We start from the raw sequence: 19,248 nt of genomic DNA on the forward strand, positions 1-19,248 counted from the left end.
GATGAATACTGTGGCTCACAGGCTGGGGACGACCCCCAGCCTGCTGTGCACCAGCCAGCTGGTTTAGAGGAGGAAAACTTTACTGGGGCCTATGAAAGGCCTGTTACCTATTTTTGATAATTTTTTTGACAATTAAACTGTAGTCATGACTATTTAAGGACTTAAGGAGAGAGAGAGGATGTGATGCTGTAACGGGATAGAAAGGAGCTGTCAGAATACTTGTAGGGGACTATGCTGTTGAGGAGAACCTAGAAACCCCGATTAGCAGAAGCAGTTAAAAACAAACCTTTTTTTGTTTAAGTTGGCTTAATCACTACTACAAATCCACAAGGATGGATTGCTGGGCAGTATCTTCTGCTTGTTTTCATTTAAGCAACTTTTATCAAAGCATTTAGAATACAATAAAATCAAGACAGGGAAAGCAAACCTGCTAATGTTAAACTGGGTATGCATCTGGAACAAGTAACAACACTGAAACCTTTTCTATCCATAGACATTTCATTTTTTTTAAATCATCAGTTTTTATGCTAGCGTGAAAACAAAAATTAGATTTCAAAATCTACATCCACTTTCTGTCTTCAGTCCTACTTACTTTCCACTGTTCACTTACTTTAGATAAAGATGATAAATTAACGAATTTGTCTCTTTTTAGGGTGACCCTGTTGACAGCAATGCTTTGGGGAAATTCGCTAATTCAAAAAACATCAATACTTAAAGAAACTTGAAAAAAATCTGCTACTTTTAAATGTCATTAGACATTCTAATGACAAAATTGTGACAGGTGTCACTTTAGGCTTAGCTTGAAAAGGTTACACATCACAGGTAGTAATTTTCACTGGACTGAAATGGACATAAAGAATCTAATTAGCTATCAAAACACAAAATAAATATCGGAAATACACTGTCCCAAGATAAATCCTGTATCTGTATAAGATAGTGTGAAAGATGGAAGATAACTATGTTTAACTACTACTGTGAACATGTGGGCCTATAAATGATATTCCTACATGCTACTGAAACACCCATCTCTGATGAAAATAAGGTTTTAAATTTCACCTTAACATATTTATCTTTGCTAACGGAAAATACCTTTTGAGTCTGAGACATTCAAATTTTTTAAGATATACGTGTCGTGTCAACTTCCAAAATTCTGTGAGTTAGATTTCTGCAAGATTTCTCTCTGGAAAAGAACACATGCATATGAAAACTATTGACCCTCACCCTGAGTCAATGGCAGATTCAGCCTGGCAGGTGAGCTGTTCTCCATCACCGGCACCTGGTGCTCTTGTTCGCCTCCTTTCAAGATACCCGTCTCTGGGTGTCCTGTGAGCACTTCATTTCCACTGCCAATAAAAATAAGCCACATTGTACAAATCAAGCCAGGAAAAAAATCCACCTAGTATATAATGTCAGAATTAGACTTTTGAGTATCAGCCTGTTTTTTGCAAAAAGATTTTTGCTATTGTGTCAGCAATGACAAAGTGTAAGGCCAGATATAATGAATTAAGAAGTTTGTTTCCACATATACCAAGTCTTCCTTCTTGCTTATACACTGGGATGTACTAAAGATCATTCCAGATTTGCGGAAAACGGCTTCTTTGCCAGAGAAACAGCGTTTCTCAGTGTTCTTTATGCAGCATTCATTACCATCAGATACTTCTCAGATTTTCTGATTCTCATTTTTGTGAAAGTTGCTATTAGCAGTTGGGCAAAGACCAGGACTTTGAACACTGTCTGGCAAGTTTGGGTACAGCACTTCTGAGACAGCCAGGCAATCTCCGACAAATTCTCAATGAAAGCATCTACTGCACCTACTTTATTCCTCCAAATTGCTTGTGAACCTTGTACACAAGACACCACACAGTGACATACAGGCACGTTTGTGCTACCTAAGCTCTGATACGACAGCCTCTTGGCAAAGACATATACTAAAAATGCAAGCTTTCTGATGTGCTCAATTAGCTATGCACATTGCAAATATGCATAAACGTGCACCGAGTCAATATTGAAGGGGACATATTACATCTATCACCAGGCCACCAAAATCAATCATGGGCAGATGTGACATCTCAGAAGTCTATATATGAACACAAAGCTTCACAGGCTAAGAAATGCTTAGGCTTGATCCATACCTCCTCTTTTCTTGCCAGAGTTCATTTTCCTTGCTTTTCAGAGATGGCATACTGTCCTGCTCCCAGAGCAGCTTTTTCTGTCTCGTAGCTTCTTTTTGTTTGCCTTCCTCTGGAGAGTTGTTTGAATCAGCTGAGTTCTAGAAGACAGCAGGGGAGGGAACAAGCAGCTTCCCTTAAATTTGACATCAGTACCCACATGGGAAAAATATGGGCTGTCCCCACATATATTGTGTTGACACACCTTATTATCATAAAGAACATCTCACATTATACAGTGGAAACATTTGACGGTAGTAAGGTAACTTAGGATTTAATAAGGACTTAACTGAAACAATCAGCTAATTGGACTAAACTAAGTCCAATTAAGAAAAAAGTTAGGGACAGATCAATTATGAATGGTGTTCAGGATGACAAAATAAAACTTCCCTACATAGTTTTGGCAGAAATCCTTGAATGACTTTGAGAGTCTTGACAGTCTTCCATTGGACTTGGGAGGACTTTGTGAAGGACCTCAACTTGTATCCTTTGCCTGGGGGGGCGAAGTATTACTCACATGCACTGAGCATCCTCAAATAACAATGCTAGTACTGCTTCCATAATGGTACTGCAGTGTGTCATACCTGACTGGTGGATCTTGAGTAAGGCACAACATGAGATCCTTCACTTTTGGGTGCAGGTACTGCCCTGAATGTGGCATAATCATCTCCACCCAGGAAGCTACTGCCATATAGCCATGTGGAAAATGGGTCGTGGCTAATGCCCCTGCACAGGAATGAGTGATGAGAGGGGCAGGAAAGGTGAGAGGATAACCAGATGGTACCTTAGTCCTAATCCTGAAGTGGAATGGAGAAAGGTAGATGACTTCTTGGGTGTAGGTGCCTTAGGGAGGAGAAAATCATGTCTGGGAATCCCACATTTACTGTACTGATCTCACCTGGGGTGTCATTCTCTGATCTCTGTTGAACACTTCTTTAATTAGATGCTAGATGCATTGAGTCAAATATTTTGTGCTGCATAAGTAAATAAAATAATCAGAGCATGAACATCCCTCTGTTTTGCTGCTTACTAGCAGGGATGGTGAGAGAGAGGAGGAAAAGTGGGGAGGCAGGATTCAGTCTCATCTCTTACACTTAAGATTTTGGATGCAGGGAGCTCCCTTCAGATTTTATTGGCTTTGAGAAGGTAGTTAAACCAAACAGAAACAGGTGACTCTTTTTCACAGCACCAGTTAAAGAACAGAAGCAGCTGCAAAGAGAGAAAGTATCACCCTTTGCTCTAGTATAGAATGGGATGGTTGCAGTTTGCTTGGTAGTATAGCTCTTTGGTTGTGAAAACATACAAGCTATAGCACTCCGAGGTATCATTAGTTATGGAAGAGATCCAGGGAATATTGTTGCTGTTCACAGACTTTGTTAGTCATTAGTGAAGAATAAAACTTTGCACTAAAGATGGCTTAGTCTTTATTGTCCTACTACTCCATGAGAAACTCACCGGTGTCTTGTTTCCTTCAGTAGTAGAGGAAGAAGAGGAGAGAAGATCAGCAGAGTTTGAAGAAACAATGAACGGAACTACCGTGTCCTCAATTATCTTACGTTCCTAAAAAAAGAGCATCAGGAGAGAGTGGGGTTAAAAACAGAATGTCAACTGTGAGCTTGAGAAGTAGAAGCATAGAGTTTGGCTATGTGCAATATTTAGACGGCTAGGTAAGGACCTGTGGTGCCAAGAATACATGTCAATTTTTAATTTGCTTCAAGGTTTTGCACTCCCTTTCCTTTCAACATTATCATCTTTGAGATGGGATGTCCAAAACTGGAAAGAATGTTCTACTTGGGATGACACCACTGTTTCTCATAACAGAAGCCTACTAGATTTCATACAAAAGTAAGAAATTACACTTGGTACATGAGAAACTCATTCTGAAAGCTGAAAAAATGTTCATGTTCAGATCACAATATAGCCCTCAAACAAAGATGATAAGACATCAACTTGCATAATGCACAACTGGTCAGACTGAAAACATTAATATTGTCCAGTTTTCTGCAATTATGACCCACACACAACAGAAGAATCCCTCTATCTTCTATATTGTTAATATTCTAGAACTGTAAGCTTTGAACTTTCCATGTGGATTTTTTTTTCTTTTAAAAACCAGGTTCAGTTTACAAAATACCTACATGATCAAGCCCAAGGCAGACAACAATTTCATCTGGAGTTCTACCAAGTCCAGGCTATGCCAGAACGCACACAGCTCTGTCTCCGGAGGGAAGTCTGAGCATGCCGAGACGCAACCATACTGACTCACCCAGACTTGCATAGCAATTACACACCTCCACCTATGCGGAGGTTCTGAGGATACCCGTCTAAATATTTAAGTATTTTCCCTCAGAGCCTATGGTAGTGTTTAAGAGAAACAATCCTGAGAATTCAGCCTTGAGAGGGCTTTTCATTAATTAATCTAGCTATGGGATTCTTTTAGTTATGTAAGTGGGTGCATTTAATTACAAAATAAGTCAATAAACAACCTCCTCCTTTGAGCCTTATACCTCCTCATAGTATCTACGCTCCTCCTCTTCCACTTCTCTCTGGGCCTTTTCCCATTCCTCTTTCAGCTTGTCCTGCTCTTTCTGATACTTCTCCTGTAAGAGGATACAAATACAGGTAAATTCATACCATTCTGTATTAGGAGTAAATTCTGTAGTACTCCACAGTGAAAATGAAACTAAGAGTAATTTAATCAGAAATAGAAGGAAATAGGGAGATAAAAGTTTGATACATCCATGAGTGTCAAAAAAACTTCTTTTCCTCCTCGCCCCACTTGCTTCTAGCTTCGAACCACAAGAAGTTTTTAACATATCAGAAGAAGTTTAATTTGTTAGAAGTCTTTAAATCTTCGGTCAGATATGGAATTTATCCTCAACAATTTCAATAATTCCTTATTATACAGTATTGAGATTTCCAAAACCCCATCACACTCCCCAAAACATGTAGGCATGGATTTTACACTAAAAACTTCAGCAAAGTGGCATATAAACAAGCAGATTTTGCAGATACTGGTACTAATTTAAGAGAGATACCAGTACAATTGCATGAATGAAGAACACCTCTGCAAGTTTAAAAGATAAAGGAATAGTGTGTAAAGGTCTGAAGAGGGTAAGCTTATAATTACCCAAGTAGCTTGTTTTTCTCCTTGATGGAATTATTTCCTGAGAATTCTTTTCACACAGTTCTCTATGAAAAAATGATGTCAAAGACATCTTTAAAATTGTTTGACAGAACTGGTTTGAATATGGTGAAGAACGGTGACTTCCATATCCCTTTTACACCAGTTCCAACTTCTGTTTGAATTAGAAGCCAATTCTGCCTAATCCAGAGGAGATGCGTTTACTATTGAGGGAACACCCACATGTACCAGAAAAATCATGATGTGAATTTTACACCATTTTAAGAGAAAACAACCGTATTAGCTAAAAACAATCTCACGAAAGCAGTAGACACACACACAGTAATTTTTAAAAGATAAAAGATTTTTATCCTCCATTTTATATTCTCCATCATTTGGCAGTTGTTTGCTCTTCTGTTACATGGAGGAAAGATATTGATTTACTTGGGACCAAACCTAATCACAGTTTCGAAAGACACTACTGACTAGCAGAGAAATTCAAGTTCTTGGGGCCACTGCATTTCTTCCAACTGGGACACAAAGCCAGAGCTCTTACAGCTTACTCTACCACTAGGCAAAACCAGTGTTTGTTTTGAGGAGGCTTCCTCCCCTCACAAAAATAACGCAAACCCTTCATATCTGAATTTAGCTTGGTGTTTTCCAAGAAGAACCTCTGAACAAAACAGAAGTCTACAAAAATCTATGAAGACCATTATTTTAAAGACGAGTTGCATAGGCGTCAGGGTCAGAAAATTGTCGGTCTTGAGAAAGAGGCTCCAAATTAATGAAGAGTCTTGTGGTCTATGCTCAATATACTTTAAATACAGTTGAGATCAACATTTGATGTAACTCCGTGCTGAAATGCAGAACTAAAGTCCTTTTGGTCTTTCCATGGAGTGGGAAAGGGAGACCTAAGCGTGTCCAAACCACAGATAACAGACATGCATGTTCATTTTATCACCCATCCGCCACAAAATTTGTTCGATTTCCACAGAGGATGTGGAAAAGATGACATGAATTTCCCAACTTTTGTCCAAAAGCACAATTCAACAGCTGAACCACACGGTGGAATATATGGAGTTTTCTTCCTACCTGAAGCAAACGTTCTTGCTCATGCTGCCACCTTTCCTGGCGCTTTCGCTCTTCTTCTGGATCCCAGGACCAAAAATTTAAACGCTTGAGTGGAGAAAACACAAGCCATTAGACTTTGACACTGCGTTTCACAAGGCTACCAGAGAAAGCTGCACTTCCCCTGCCTGCCCCTGGCAATGATGTTAGAATGGGAAACTGAGAACTACATAATGGTTCTCTCAGTTAGTAGAAAATATTCTTAGTGTCACTGACGCTTGGGATTGCCCACAGGTATCCAGATGATAAAATAATAATTTGGTTTGCAAAGAAAGGGTTGAGAAACTTCAACTGGAGGGGAAAAAAGGAAAAAAGATCTGAAAGAAAGCTCTAAGTGGCTGTTAATAGAGATTCCCACTGGTACTCCAATTTAAAGAAAATACCCATTTTGCTTCTATCTAATCTGCACAACATGCAAAGCAATGTGCGATTGTAAAAATTATCTGCTCATTTCATATGGCTGCCAGCACAAGCGCCTATAGCTTTGTTTTAAATTTTTATCTATAACGAAATAAAATCTCAGGCTTCACTAAGGGTCCCATTACATGCTACATGTTTAAATTTCTTATAATCAAGTGCAATTTTAGACACTTGATGTCATATCCCTTTCCACTAAAGAGCTGCATTTAAATCTAACAGGAAGAGACGATGTCTATTTTTATGTGACAAATAGAATATGAAAAACTGTTTACTTCAGAGTAGCATTTGTGGTGAGGATTTTTTTCATTGAGGCAACAGTAGAATTGTGGTCTCCTCTAATTTCTATGCATTTAAAACAGAACAGATAATTTAGCATTACATATTGTTTTAAGACTATGAAGCTTTAGTGGCTCCATCAACCAAGTACTGTACAGCTACTACTCTCTCCAGATAAGAGGAGAATGCACAAATTCCAGATTCAGATCATGTCTTGATCTGGGTTGTATTTTTAACCTCTCATTTCCATCAGAAAAAAAAATAAATCATTCTGATTTGGGGATATCACAAGACATTCTATATAAAAAATTTACTTTTACTAAACACGTATCTCTAAACTAAACAATGATGCAAAAAAGGTACTCACATTTGATTTGTCACCACTATCAGAATCAGCTATTAAAACAAAATAAAAAGAGGAAAGGTTAAATTTAACATAGCAAAATATGCTTAGCCTGAATTTAAAGCTACATTGTATCTGTATAAAAAAGCTTCATGTTAGTTTCCTATTTGCTCTCACAACAAAATGCAAGGATGAATCACAAGCAAATCAACTAGAAAAAGTGATTACACCCATCGCCCACAAAACTACTTTTTATCTGGGTTTAGAAGAGGCACAATACTAACATCAGGTTCTACTCTACTACTAGCTAATGACGTCTACATCTGGCCACGGATGTTAGCATTGTTTGGATGCTGAGTGTTACCTACCTTGGTCTACTTTTCCCTTCATGATTCAGTGCAAGGAAGGAAAAAGCATAGCAAAGCTAAAAGGGTGGGACTACACTATTCAAGAGCCACAGTTACAAAAAGAACCATTGCTGTTTTCTATCCAAATATCTGAAAATTAGGCTGATTTAAAGAAATTAAGGAAAAGTTATTTATAGCAAGTGATTTCATTTGGGTGCCTGAAACCAGAGCATCACAACAATATGCAGCCCAACAGCTCTTTGTCAACTGTGCAGCAGGAATAGATACTTTCTACAGAAGCAAGAGGTAGAAGAAGTCCCCGTAATCATCAGCTTTCACCCCAGCCCCACGTCCAAAGACACCTACGGCTGGAGGCAGTAGAAGGGCTCAAGCTGGTCTTAGCGCCACATTTACCTGACTGTGAGAAAAACTGTGAGCGCCGCCAGTTGTTGCGAACCCTAAGTGGAACCACGGCCCCACGGGGCAGCTCTGCAGGCAACAGCACCGGGACAAAACAAGAAACACAGCGTGGTCAAAAGGCGATGACGGACTCTTAGACCCACCTCAGCCACAAGAGGCTGAGGAAACTGGGGCTGTTGAGCCTGGAGAAAAGAAGGCTGCGTGGAGACCTCATAGCAGCCTTCCAGTATCTGAAGGGGGCCTACAAGAAGATGCTGGAGAGGGACTCCAGTGTTCAGCAGGCTGGATGGGGCCTTGGGCAACCTGGTCTAGTGGAAGATGTCCCTGCCCATGGCAGGGGGGTTGGAACTGGATGATCATAAGGTCCTTTCCAACCCAAACTGTTCTATGATTCTATGATTTTGACTACAATCACTTTGGGCCATCACAGCTGGTTTGCAACGGAGCTGCAGATCACACAGGTTGCCTGAATTTAAGTGCCACTTTTGTAATGTGGCACCTAACCTTACATGAGAGCTCTAGCACACTAATGCTAGTCAAAGGCAGCCACCCCTTCAAGTCTTTTCATGGTACTCACATTCATTCCTACTGCAGATACAAGTTTTAAACAGGTTTGTGATATTTTCAGCGCTGTATGTGCTGTGAACACTAGAGAGCAGCCAAGGGTTGCAGCACCACTGAAAATCAGGCAAGAGACCTACAATCTCTTATGTTTGGATTGATTTGTGCCTAAGACAATACCGTTCTTCAAGCCTGTTTGGGAAGCACCTCCCTACTTAAAACAAGTGAGACTTTTGTTTCTTTTCAGACAATTCTTTTTTCCACAGTGGATCACCTTCAGTAGTTTCAATCTTGAAAACACCAGGATAGTCAGTATATAACCTGTACATGAATTATCAACCTAAAAAATCCTGTGGGGGAAGAAAACTTCAGATGACTTTTCTCACTCTTTCTTTCATAATACCTACATACATGCTTCTCTAAAATAAATATAAAATCAAATTACTAAACATTATCAGTCTCAAGAAAAGGTTTGTCGTGAAGGCAAAAAAGAAGTTCTGCTTTACAAGAACTCGTGATGGGCACAAATTCAGGGATGTGGCCAGATATGTGTATTGTTTATCTATGGAAAGGAACACCACATAAGCAGCTGAGTGCAGAATTTATCTCCATAATTTTTTATTGTGACATAGACCAATTACTAAGCCTTTTTCATCTGTGAGCGGCAGTACTAATAAAATGTAATTCTCATTGACATAACGCAGCTTTTACTGTTAGGCCAGGTAAATACAAAATAGGGTTCCCCTTCTCCCCTCTGCTGTGTCACTATTCTGCTGTTGTGTTTAAGGGGAACAGCCAGAAGAGTCTTTTGCATTACAGAGGCCATACTACCAATATCAGTCAGAATCAACTAGAAAATACCATTTCAGCTCCAACACCCTCTAGGTTATTGATTAGGCATTTCTCCCTGAACACCACATGCATGTATACAGTTACTGTCCAGCTGAGTTCTTCAAATGCTTGTTGCTCACCTTGTAGACCAGAATTCTGCAGAGTAACTTGGCTGGTCTCGGGTAGTTTCTTTAAAAATGGCAGTACTACACTCCCTTCTTGTTCCAGTGCTTTTGGTTTCAACACCTGTTCAGATATTTGGGAGCAGAAAACAGCATTAAAAATCAGTAGGTTCAATCAACGGTTAATTTAATCCCTTTCTTCTTATTTTCTGAATCAACATTATCAAAAGACAAAGCTTATTTCTCAAGAATTACAACATGGAGTTGCATTACAGAAGTCCTGGAAACAATCAGTAGCTGCTTGTTGTTGGCATACACACTGCCCTGCACACCAAAGTCAATTCTAAACCAGGACCAACATCTAATTCACATGACAGAGGAGCATGGTTGTGGCCATTTGCTATCTCTGCCACAGCGTGCACTTCTTTAGCACCTCAAAAGGACTAAGAGGATAAGCTCCACTGTCTATACCTTCTGGATACTCTGCCCTCCCTGACACGTGGTGCGACTGGGGTTTGCAGGTCAAACTCTCGTTTCTTCTGTCAGTTTACAGGTTCAAATGCTACAAGCAGGCACTGTTCAAATGCTACAAGCAGACACTGGGCAGTTCCTTTGGAGGGGGAACTTTCTGATGACCATAGAATTTGGCACAGAAACTATCCTCCAGGATCATGCCCTGGCAGATTGTTTTGAATGAACTCCTGAAGTGACATATACAGAAAAATACTAATCTGCACAATAAATATTTCTGAGAACTTCCTTCTTTTTGGTTTTTATTTTTGTTGTTGTTGTTGTTGTTATTGTTTTGTTTTGTTTTCCACTGCCTCTCTTTCTTGACCACACTTACCTCTGGCGTAGCAGGGAGCTCTGTTTCCTTCTGCTCCTCCATTTCAGGTTTCTTCACATTTTCCTCACTTGAAGCAGCTTCCTCTGAAGGGACAGGACTGGGAAGAAATTCTAATCTCTTCACAACAGGGCTGGCACAAGCTGCAGTTGACTTGAATTGCTTTTGATCTGAAACTAATCCACATATTCAAGAGATAATATTGTGAGGCTAAGATATTTTTTCAAATAAAATGTAGACATATTCCTTACAATCCAATTTCTCACTGGATATACTGCGAGCCCATTTACCGAATGCTTTGAAAAAATAATCTTCTTTCTTTGACACAAGCAAAATTTATCTCTCAGAGCAGACAAGACTGTAAAAGTGAAATTCACCTGACAAAATATAGGTGCTTACATTTGACTTGGGCATCATGGGACACCCTTCATGGTCAACAGAGAGGCTTTTCTTGGGGAAGAGTCATGCAAACTATTTCAGGCAGTCCTCTTTGGCTGAGACGAGCTGTAACCTAAAATGCGCCTATCGAAGTAGAGATCTCTTTGCTGAAGTTGTGTGATGAATCCTATCCTAAGATGCTACCCAGACAAATAGCTATACCACAGTTAGCATGGTCTCACTTGTCAGCACTGGAGGATATTTCGGTTTGCCTATTTCCACTAAACCACATCAGTCAAGCATCAGACAACAAACTCTGCTAACAGGAAGCCTTGGACTGGAATAATCTAGTTGTCACTCAGTTCTTAAGAAAAACCCAACAAGTTGATGCTGGTCACCGGGGTCACAGGATGGAAGTATCCGGCTTTTACTGAACAACAGAGAATGCTTATTCTACAAGAAGGTCGCAGCTTGGACCATATCTATCTTGCCAAAGCAGACATAATGAAAACCCATGTTCCTTTACCATTTCAATTTTTGCAATTCTATCTCAGTTTTCCTTGCCAGGCAGTATTAAACTTTACTACCAGTACTCAACATTTAGCATTTCTCACAGGTGTGGAGCCTGACACAGGGCAGACACATCTGTAGACACATATCACCAGCTCATCACTGCTGACTCTTGAGAGGAGAATTTGGTTGGTTCACCACAAGACTGCTTCTCCTACATCACCTGCCAGGTGCAATTCAAGATTGTTAACCTCTGTGTTTTGGCATCTATGAGCCAAAGTAATTAAGTCAGCTAACGAGCCCTTGCTAAGAGCCCTTCAGTGTTTACAGCACATCAAGAGAAGGCTGGATATCCTTCTAATTTGGGGGGAATGGTACCCTATTGATGTTTGAAGGCAAAGCTCAATTGTTTAAGTCACATTTAATCTCAACAAATAGGAGCATTATGCTTATGTATCAATTGCAGCCAGAGATCTCATTTAAATACCTACTTCAAATAGTACTTCTTGCTTACCCGTACCAAGCTGAACTTTGATAGACTCATTTTAAAAAAAGAAAAACAAAAAAAGACCATGAACTTAGTATGATAGCAGGGGGTAGATAAATGCCTACTCAAGGGTAGCATTTCAGACAAACTCTTTTGAGGAAAACAGCTTCAAATTTTACCAGCTAATTCCTTTCACCACATTAGGAATCATGCATAAAGGCTTTAAAGCAGAAAATGAGGAGTGTGCTCAATACTGTCCGTTTAAAGCCCCTATGAGGATTGAAATGCCTCTTCTTATTCTCTTTCTACATTTCTTAATGCCTTGGGGGAAGAAGGGAGAAGTGTTAAACAGAAGCTATTACTGACTGATAGTTTCTGCCATGACTGCTTTCTGGTTACAGCATGCTGTGGCACCAGCTTTCCACTCACACAAACAGCAAAGCAAACAACTCACGTCCCAAACAATGTGCAATGAGGTGTGTTATTTCAGCCCTGGAATGACAGAGCAGCCCAGGCTGGAAGGAACCTTGAAAGGTCACCCAGTCCCAACTTTCATGGGAAAGGGAGCCTAGATGAGATTGCTTAGTGCCCTGTTCAGTCGCACCTTGAAAACCTCCATCCATGGGGACTCTACCAGGTCCCTCGGGAGGTTGTTGCAGTGAACGACTGTTCTTACAATAAAAAAATATATTTCTTACGTTGATATTTCTGACAACTTCTGCATTTTGTAATAAACACTCTTGGTCCTGCTGCAGATGCACCTATTGGACTGTCCCACGGGGTGGGCCTGACCCCAGCCCCATTAGTGGGCAAGGGCAGGGGCAAGGGCAGCAGCTATCACGTACCTGGGGATGGGCATGCCAGGCTCCTGGGTCCTGCACTTCCAGGGCTGGCCTCAGCCGGCTGGCTGGCTGCTGGGGCTGCTTCCACCGGGGAGGACTGTGGAGAACAGTACAGTAGAAACGTAGTGAGTACACTGGAAATAAAAGTAAGTGTTAATTCCTCAAGGCAGTACTTGCTGCTTCTTTGTGATGTATTTGAGCCAGACTGGTTTAGAGCTCAGCAGGGAGCTGGGGAGCACGTTTTGGAGCAGTACGTGCCGCTTGGGTGCTGAATCACTGGGCTTTAATCTCCTTTTCAAACCGTTCAGCAGCAGCCATTAATGTGGTTGGTTTGGAACAGCTCCTACAGGCTTTTAAAATTGTAGGATATCTTGGATTGTGTTAGCTGGAGATAAGCATACATTTCACCCCTAATTTCCTCTTCCAGAATGAGACAAAAATGTATGCATTAGTGAATACATAGCACATACTAGGGTTTGAAAAGTGGCAAAGTAATTAAACGTTTCCTTTATTTCACGGTTGTCTAAACAATCTGTTATCTGAAGGGAAAAGCCAGAGTCAGTATTAAAGGTAATGAGATACTTGAAATACTATTAAGAGAGGACTGAAAAAATATGGTGAGACCATATCGAGCCAATAATCCAAATGCCTTTGAAAAGCCAGCTTCCTGACCCAGGACAAGGCTGTTGCAGAGCTAAAACCACACTGTCAAAACAAGGGTAGCACTTCAGCTGATCTATTTAGCAGCTCCCACCATACATCCGTTTTCCCAGCAGGCAAATCAAGAAAACTCTGCAGCAAACCCATCAGCCACGGCACAGTGCTGCTAATGCATGAGAGATCTAGAAAACAGCACAGTCAACAGAGGAAAACAAAAAAAAAAACCAAACTACTTTTAGAAATCAAAAGTAACCTATTTCAGAAGCAGCCTATTGTAGACTCACTTTCCTGCCCTCCTCCCACCTTTCCATCTTATTAACATCTGCAAGGGAGGAAACCTGATGAAATTTCCTCTTTTCTGGGGGCCGGATTCAGACCTCCACCTTCTTCATGGATCTTATTTCCCATCCCTGCAGACCCACATGAGCCTACAGTCTCTCATCTACTCGTGCCCCAGGAGAAGCAGACCCGGGCTCTCACAGCTCAGTCAATGTGGATGTCTGCTGGCAGTATCAACAGGACAACAATGCCTGTGGACACACTGGCTCCAGAGAGCTTTGCTCTTGGCAGAGGTCAGGAATCCCTGCCTCTCCTCTCTGGAGGGACGCATGCTCTGAAGAGGGTCAGGGGACATGTCTGGGAAGATGCACTTGAGGAAACGGTGTGGACTGATGTGGGGCTGTGGCCAGGGGCCGTGACCCCGGCAAGCCCATCAGGCAGTGAGCAGTGCCAGGAACAGAAGGAGCCCTGCCAAGGTCTGCGCCGCCACCTCGCAGCAGGACAGGCGCCAGATCACAGCCATGAGGCTCTACAGGTGGCAGTGCATCTCCTCCACTGCTGGGGCTGGCTGCCCACCATCCTCCCTACTGCCCGGAGCTTCCCACTGCACCCTCAACCTCTGCCCACCCTCACCTCTGCCCCATGCGAGGCACAGGGACATCCCTGAGCCTGCCTAAAAGCGTATCTCAAGGTGGACAAGGCAGACAGTGAAATATGTGCTCCAAAAAGGCAGCATGGAAAGTCTGAGGACTTCCTCCACCTGTAAGCATGCCTGTACCAAGAGCAAACAAAGCAGGAAGCATCCCTGCCACGTGTAATGTGCTCCAAAGAGGAATGATAACTGGAGATGAGACACAGGCTAAAGAATAGGCCCCAGAGAAATGCTCCAGAGACTCTGAGTCCTGTGCCCCAGAGATTTGCCTTTTGGCATGCTGTGGCTCTTTTCCCCTGTATAACCCACTTTGCCCTTCCCAGCCCATCTTGATACCAGCCTGTTTCAGTGAGAGCTTTCTCACTGGAAGCCCCTGCAGAAGAGTGCTGCAACTAAAGAAAATTCCTCCTTCAGCCTCAGTTCTGGCTCCAACACAACAATAGCCAGGGGGAAAGCTACTGGAAACCCTTCCCAACCTTGCTCAGTGAAGAACTAAGTATTTCTGTTCTCCAGGAGGCCAGTGAGGGCAGCGCAACAGGCTGCTCAGGTAAGTAGTACCATCTCTGCCCTTGGATGTTTTCAAAACTCGAATGATCAAGCCTGTAATAACCCAATCTGACCTCATGCCTGATCCTGTTTGAGAAGAAGGCTCAGCTGGAGATCTACCACCTGAATTATTCTGTCATTCCACAACCTACAAACCTCCATTAAACCTAAACAAATGGCTATTATCAAGAGCTCAGAGTTTGCCCTAAGCAAGATAGATTTTAACTGGAAAAGCAAGAGACACCTACTCAACAGCTCTACCCACTGCTCCAAAGCATAACCCTTTCCAATTTCTATTATGCATGTTCATATTGCTGTTATTTTTAGTAAAGCAATGGAATCCACCCTCCACTCTCAAAAAGCAACTTTCCAAACAGATTTTTTTTTAAGAAAAAAAAAAAAGGATTAAAAAAAGAGAGGAAAAATTCAGCTTTAATTTCAATTTCAGAGTCTTTAAAGCTATAAACCGTAATAAACTGTGTACGATACAAAAGGTGTTTAACAGGGTTACCTACACCCAGGGAAGTCGGATGCCAGTGGCAGCTGAAGCTGGGGAAAGAGCACCGCTACACTTGGCCCCTCAGAGGGTTTAAGAGGCTCAGCAAATCCACAAACATGATGCACTTTTATCACCTCTGGGTCTAAAGTTACCTCAGGAACCTACAGATGGTGCTGTGTCACATCGCTATCCTGCACAACTTCAATAACTAAATCTACCTGTAACCTATATCCAGGAGATTGAACCAGAAGCAGATGTTATTTATAGAAACTATTTCAAAAAGGAGTAAAAAAAAAAAAAAAAGAGCAAGCTACTGTTTGCTGCGGGAAACTGGAATTTTGCAATAGCATGCTGCGAAGTCTGTTCCTGCTCATGAGACTTGACTCTTCCTCCTCCCTTTGCTGAGCAATTAAATGCTAGTGACATACAGCTAAAAATATAAAACTGATTAGTAAGTAATTTATAAAAATATTAATCCTGCTTCACTGGGAAACTCTCTCATTCCCACTCTATCTATTTATAACACTAAGAAATGAAATATTATCTAGTGCTTTATCCAGAGGTCTATGATACACTTCAGAAAATTCTCACGCTGATACAGCTGATAAAATGTCTTTCAACCACAGACTATCATCATTCACATTTCATAAATATTTTGTCATCAAATGATGATGTTATCACTGAACACAAAAAAGGCATACAAACATTTCATTGTACCTAAAAGGATCATATTTTGACATGAACATTCAAAAACCGAACAACTCAGGGAGTGCCATTCCTGAGGTGTTTCAGAGGAGCTCTCCTATTTTGGGATGAAGTACCCCTGCAGCCTCTTGGCAGCATCCTGCTGCAGCCACACGTGTTCGTGTGAGCAGAGGCATCACTCTGCAGGACCACAAAGCCACTCCATATGCTGGCTCTACTGTAGGTGCCTACAAGAGAAGGTCACACAACACCTGCTCATCCACAAGCAATGAAGCCATCAAGGGACATAGGAAAAGCCTTGCTGCATGGGGGCTGGGGTTTTCTCAGTCCCCAGATCCAGGCTGGTGTGAAGACTCTGTCCCGTTAACTCCTCAAAACTGAAGAATGCTGTCTACTTGGATTGGTGTTTTTATTATCGCATGCATCCAGCCATCCATCAGTTAAAGTAAGCTTCTCCACTTAAGATTTAGAAGCCTTAGTCCATGATGGAAAATTAAATATTGCGACTGCAGTTGCGGTTATAAGCACATCAGTAACAGAGGTGCCCTGGGTTTGGTGCTTAAACCACAAAAAGAGAACAAAGCAACACTTCTCTTGTGCTAACCAAGGCATCCATTTAACAGACAGAAACATAGCTGACTGCTGTATAGTGTTAGTTTGGTTTGTAGTAGACAGGATTTCTATCTGATACACTGGGATATCAGCCCAAGTATTTTCTTTAAGACCATACAGGCCAGAAACAGCCACACTGCCTATTGCTGTGGCAGAACTTTACACCCTTCTAAATACCTAAAACTACAGTAACTAAGAACTCTTAAACACCAAACATCACTACTACTACAAGAATTCAAACTCAAAAAGAAGTAACAGTACAACTTTATTAACCCTTATTGTAAATTAAATCAAAATGTAGTTAACACTACATGTACACAAAAGCATGTGAAATATCATTACTGTATTTTCTATGACAACATGACAAAACAAGCTGTCTGGAACCAGCAAGAATGCAGAGATATTAGGAAGAATCAGGTTAGAACTACAGTCTGAAGTCTGTGAAATTACTCAGGAATGAAACTGGTTACAGCATCAATAGCTGCATGTAGAAATTGGCTGACACATCTTTCAAACCTCTGTGATTGAAATTCTGCACGTATCATTGACTTGAAAACTTTCCTATCATGATTTCCTCATCAAAGCTAGCATTCTCTGTTGCTGTAAGCGCTAACGGTGTCATGACTTTGGGCTGCTACAGCTAAGTGCCTTGCACGCTATGCCACTATAGTATTACAGCCAGAACACTGCTCTGACACATTAAGTCATCTGCCCCATCTGGCAGCTATATAATGGTATACTTGGGCCAGCTATTACAACCAAAGATGAGGGTGGATCTGTAATTGACAGAGAAGCCTTGAAAGTGCTGCAAGAAAGTGTTAAGTATTCCTGTTAGTAATTTTTTTACAGTTATTACTGCTCAACTGGGATGTAAAATGAGATCCAGTCACTCACAGCCACTGAAGAGTGCATGTGTGTCTGAAGGATGGAAGACACAGATGATAGATTCATAGCCAAACCCTGAGCAGGGCTCCCCTCTAGATGGTTTGAAGTTTTGCTGCTCTCATTTCTTATCCTAAACCTTTTTCCTTTACAGAACTCCGGCCCTCCACACATTTTCCCATGTGTGGTTCAAGGCAAAGCTGTCAATCTGGAACAGACGTACACACTCTACAAGTGTTTCTTGTAATGAATCAAAGAACAAAGACTTGTCCTACCAGATATGTACAAATCAGGGTTTCAACTCTGCTCTCCTGTAGCTTGGCCAACAATCCTCAACCACAAGAAAGCTTATACTTTAATCTCAGTTCAATCAGTGGATTTTTGAAGATGAAGGAGAGTGTTACTTGGATATAGAAAACAGGTTTATTTTGTGCCAAGCAGGCTGTGAGTAGAAATGGACAAGTTTAAGCTAGCTAGTGAAAAATTAAAACAAACCCTAAATCTCACCCCACTATCACCACCTCACCCTTCTCTTTTTAAAGTTGCTGTCTCTCTCTCTCTCTCTCTCTATATATATATTATCAGAGCAAAGCTATAATTAGAGCTATAGCAAGCCAATGATAACAAGCCAAAGTTTAGACTGGATATTAGGAAAAGTTTCTTAACAGAGAAGGGAATCAAGTATCGGAACAGGCTTCCCAGGAAAGCAGTGGAATCACTGTCCCTGGAAGTGTTAAAAGCTGTGTAGATGAGGCCTTCAGTGATATGCTTTAGTGGTGGTCTTGGCAGTTCTGGCATAATGGTTGGAGTTATCTTAAAGGTCTTTTCCAACCTAGTTGATTCTATGATTCTAATAATTTCTAAATGCTCATACAAAGACTGGTTAAAATAAAAAGATGTTACCGACAAATTAATCCCCCAACACTAAAATCTGCACAAATCATTTACTTTGCCAGCTTCTGATTCAAAGATACAACTTCTCAGCATTTGTAATGTGCATCACTGTTCTGTAGAATGGAAAGAAAACATAACCTAATGGGTGACAGATAGGACCTGGGTGAAGAGATGATTCTCATGTCTTTGCTGCTGTTGCCACTGACTGATTTGGGCCTTTGTCCAGTTCTTTCAGCTGCAGTAAGAGAGGTGTGCTTCCCCTACTGCCACCCTTAGCAGCACAATACTCCACAAACACCAGTGGGATATTTTCATCCTCCTTACAGGCCAAAGTTTTCTTTTCTAGCCTAAAATCATAGGCAAAATTTCATAAGCTACTTTGAGTAAAAGTCTCTTGTCAATCCCTCACCAAAATCTAAGTACTCTACACTACAGACAGAAGTACAGTTTCTTGATATTATTTTTCATCACCATCCTTCCCACCTGCTGCAGCTTCTTATATTTCATTTTGTAGTTGATTTGGGCAGGAGTTACATGTTTCCCAATCAGTCTCTGATTGCCAATCATTATTTGATTCACATATAGATGGGGCTCTTCTCCGTCAAAAGGACAGCTGACACTGAGGCCTCACCCATATGAAAAGATCCCTGCACTTCTCTAGCTCCCCCAAAACCTCAATCATATCCGTGTTTTAAGTGGTGCAACTTGACGAAACCAT

At 41.2% G+C, this 19,248-nt stretch overlaps 1 protein-coding gene across 11 annotated transcripts in view; it reads right to left on the minus strand.

Moving 5' to 3' along the window:
- LIMCH1 (LIM and calponin homology domains 1) overlaps positions 1 to 19,248 on the minus strand; it is a 182,299-nt gene that overhangs the window by 13,235 nt on the left and 149,816 nt on the right. For all 11 annotated transcript variants that reach the window (XM_065698296.1, XM_065698278.1, XM_065698286.1 and 8 more), the window contains 9 exons: positions 12,805 to 12,898; positions 10,588 to 10,760; positions 9,759 to 9,864; positions 7,484 to 7,512; positions 6,385 to 6,468; positions 4,676 to 4,768; positions 3,624 to 3,728; positions 2,133 to 2,269; positions 1,222 to 1,343 (listed from right to left, as the gene is read on the minus strand). In XM_065698296.1, the coding sequence (XP_065554368.1) occupies positions 1,222 to 1,343; positions 2,133 to 2,269; positions 3,624 to 3,728; positions 4,676 to 4,768; positions 6,385 to 6,468; positions 7,484 to 7,512; positions 9,759 to 9,864; positions 10,588 to 10,760; positions 12,805 to 12,898 (943 nt within the window). The remainder of the gene's footprint in view (positions 1 to 1,221; positions 1,344 to 2,132; positions 2,270 to 3,623; positions 3,729 to 4,675; positions 4,769 to 6,384; positions 6,469 to 7,483; positions 7,513 to 9,758; positions 9,865 to 10,587; positions 10,761 to 12,804; positions 12,899 to 19,248) is intronic.

The sequence above is a fragment of the Lathamus discolor genome, chromosome 1 (assembly GCF_037157495.1).
Source record: "Lathamus discolor isolate bLatDis1 chromosome 1, bLatDis1.hap1, whole genome shotgun sequence".
NCBI classification, from domain to species: Eukaryota; Metazoa; Chordata; class Aves; order Psittaciformes; family Psittacidae; genus Lathamus; species Lathamus discolor.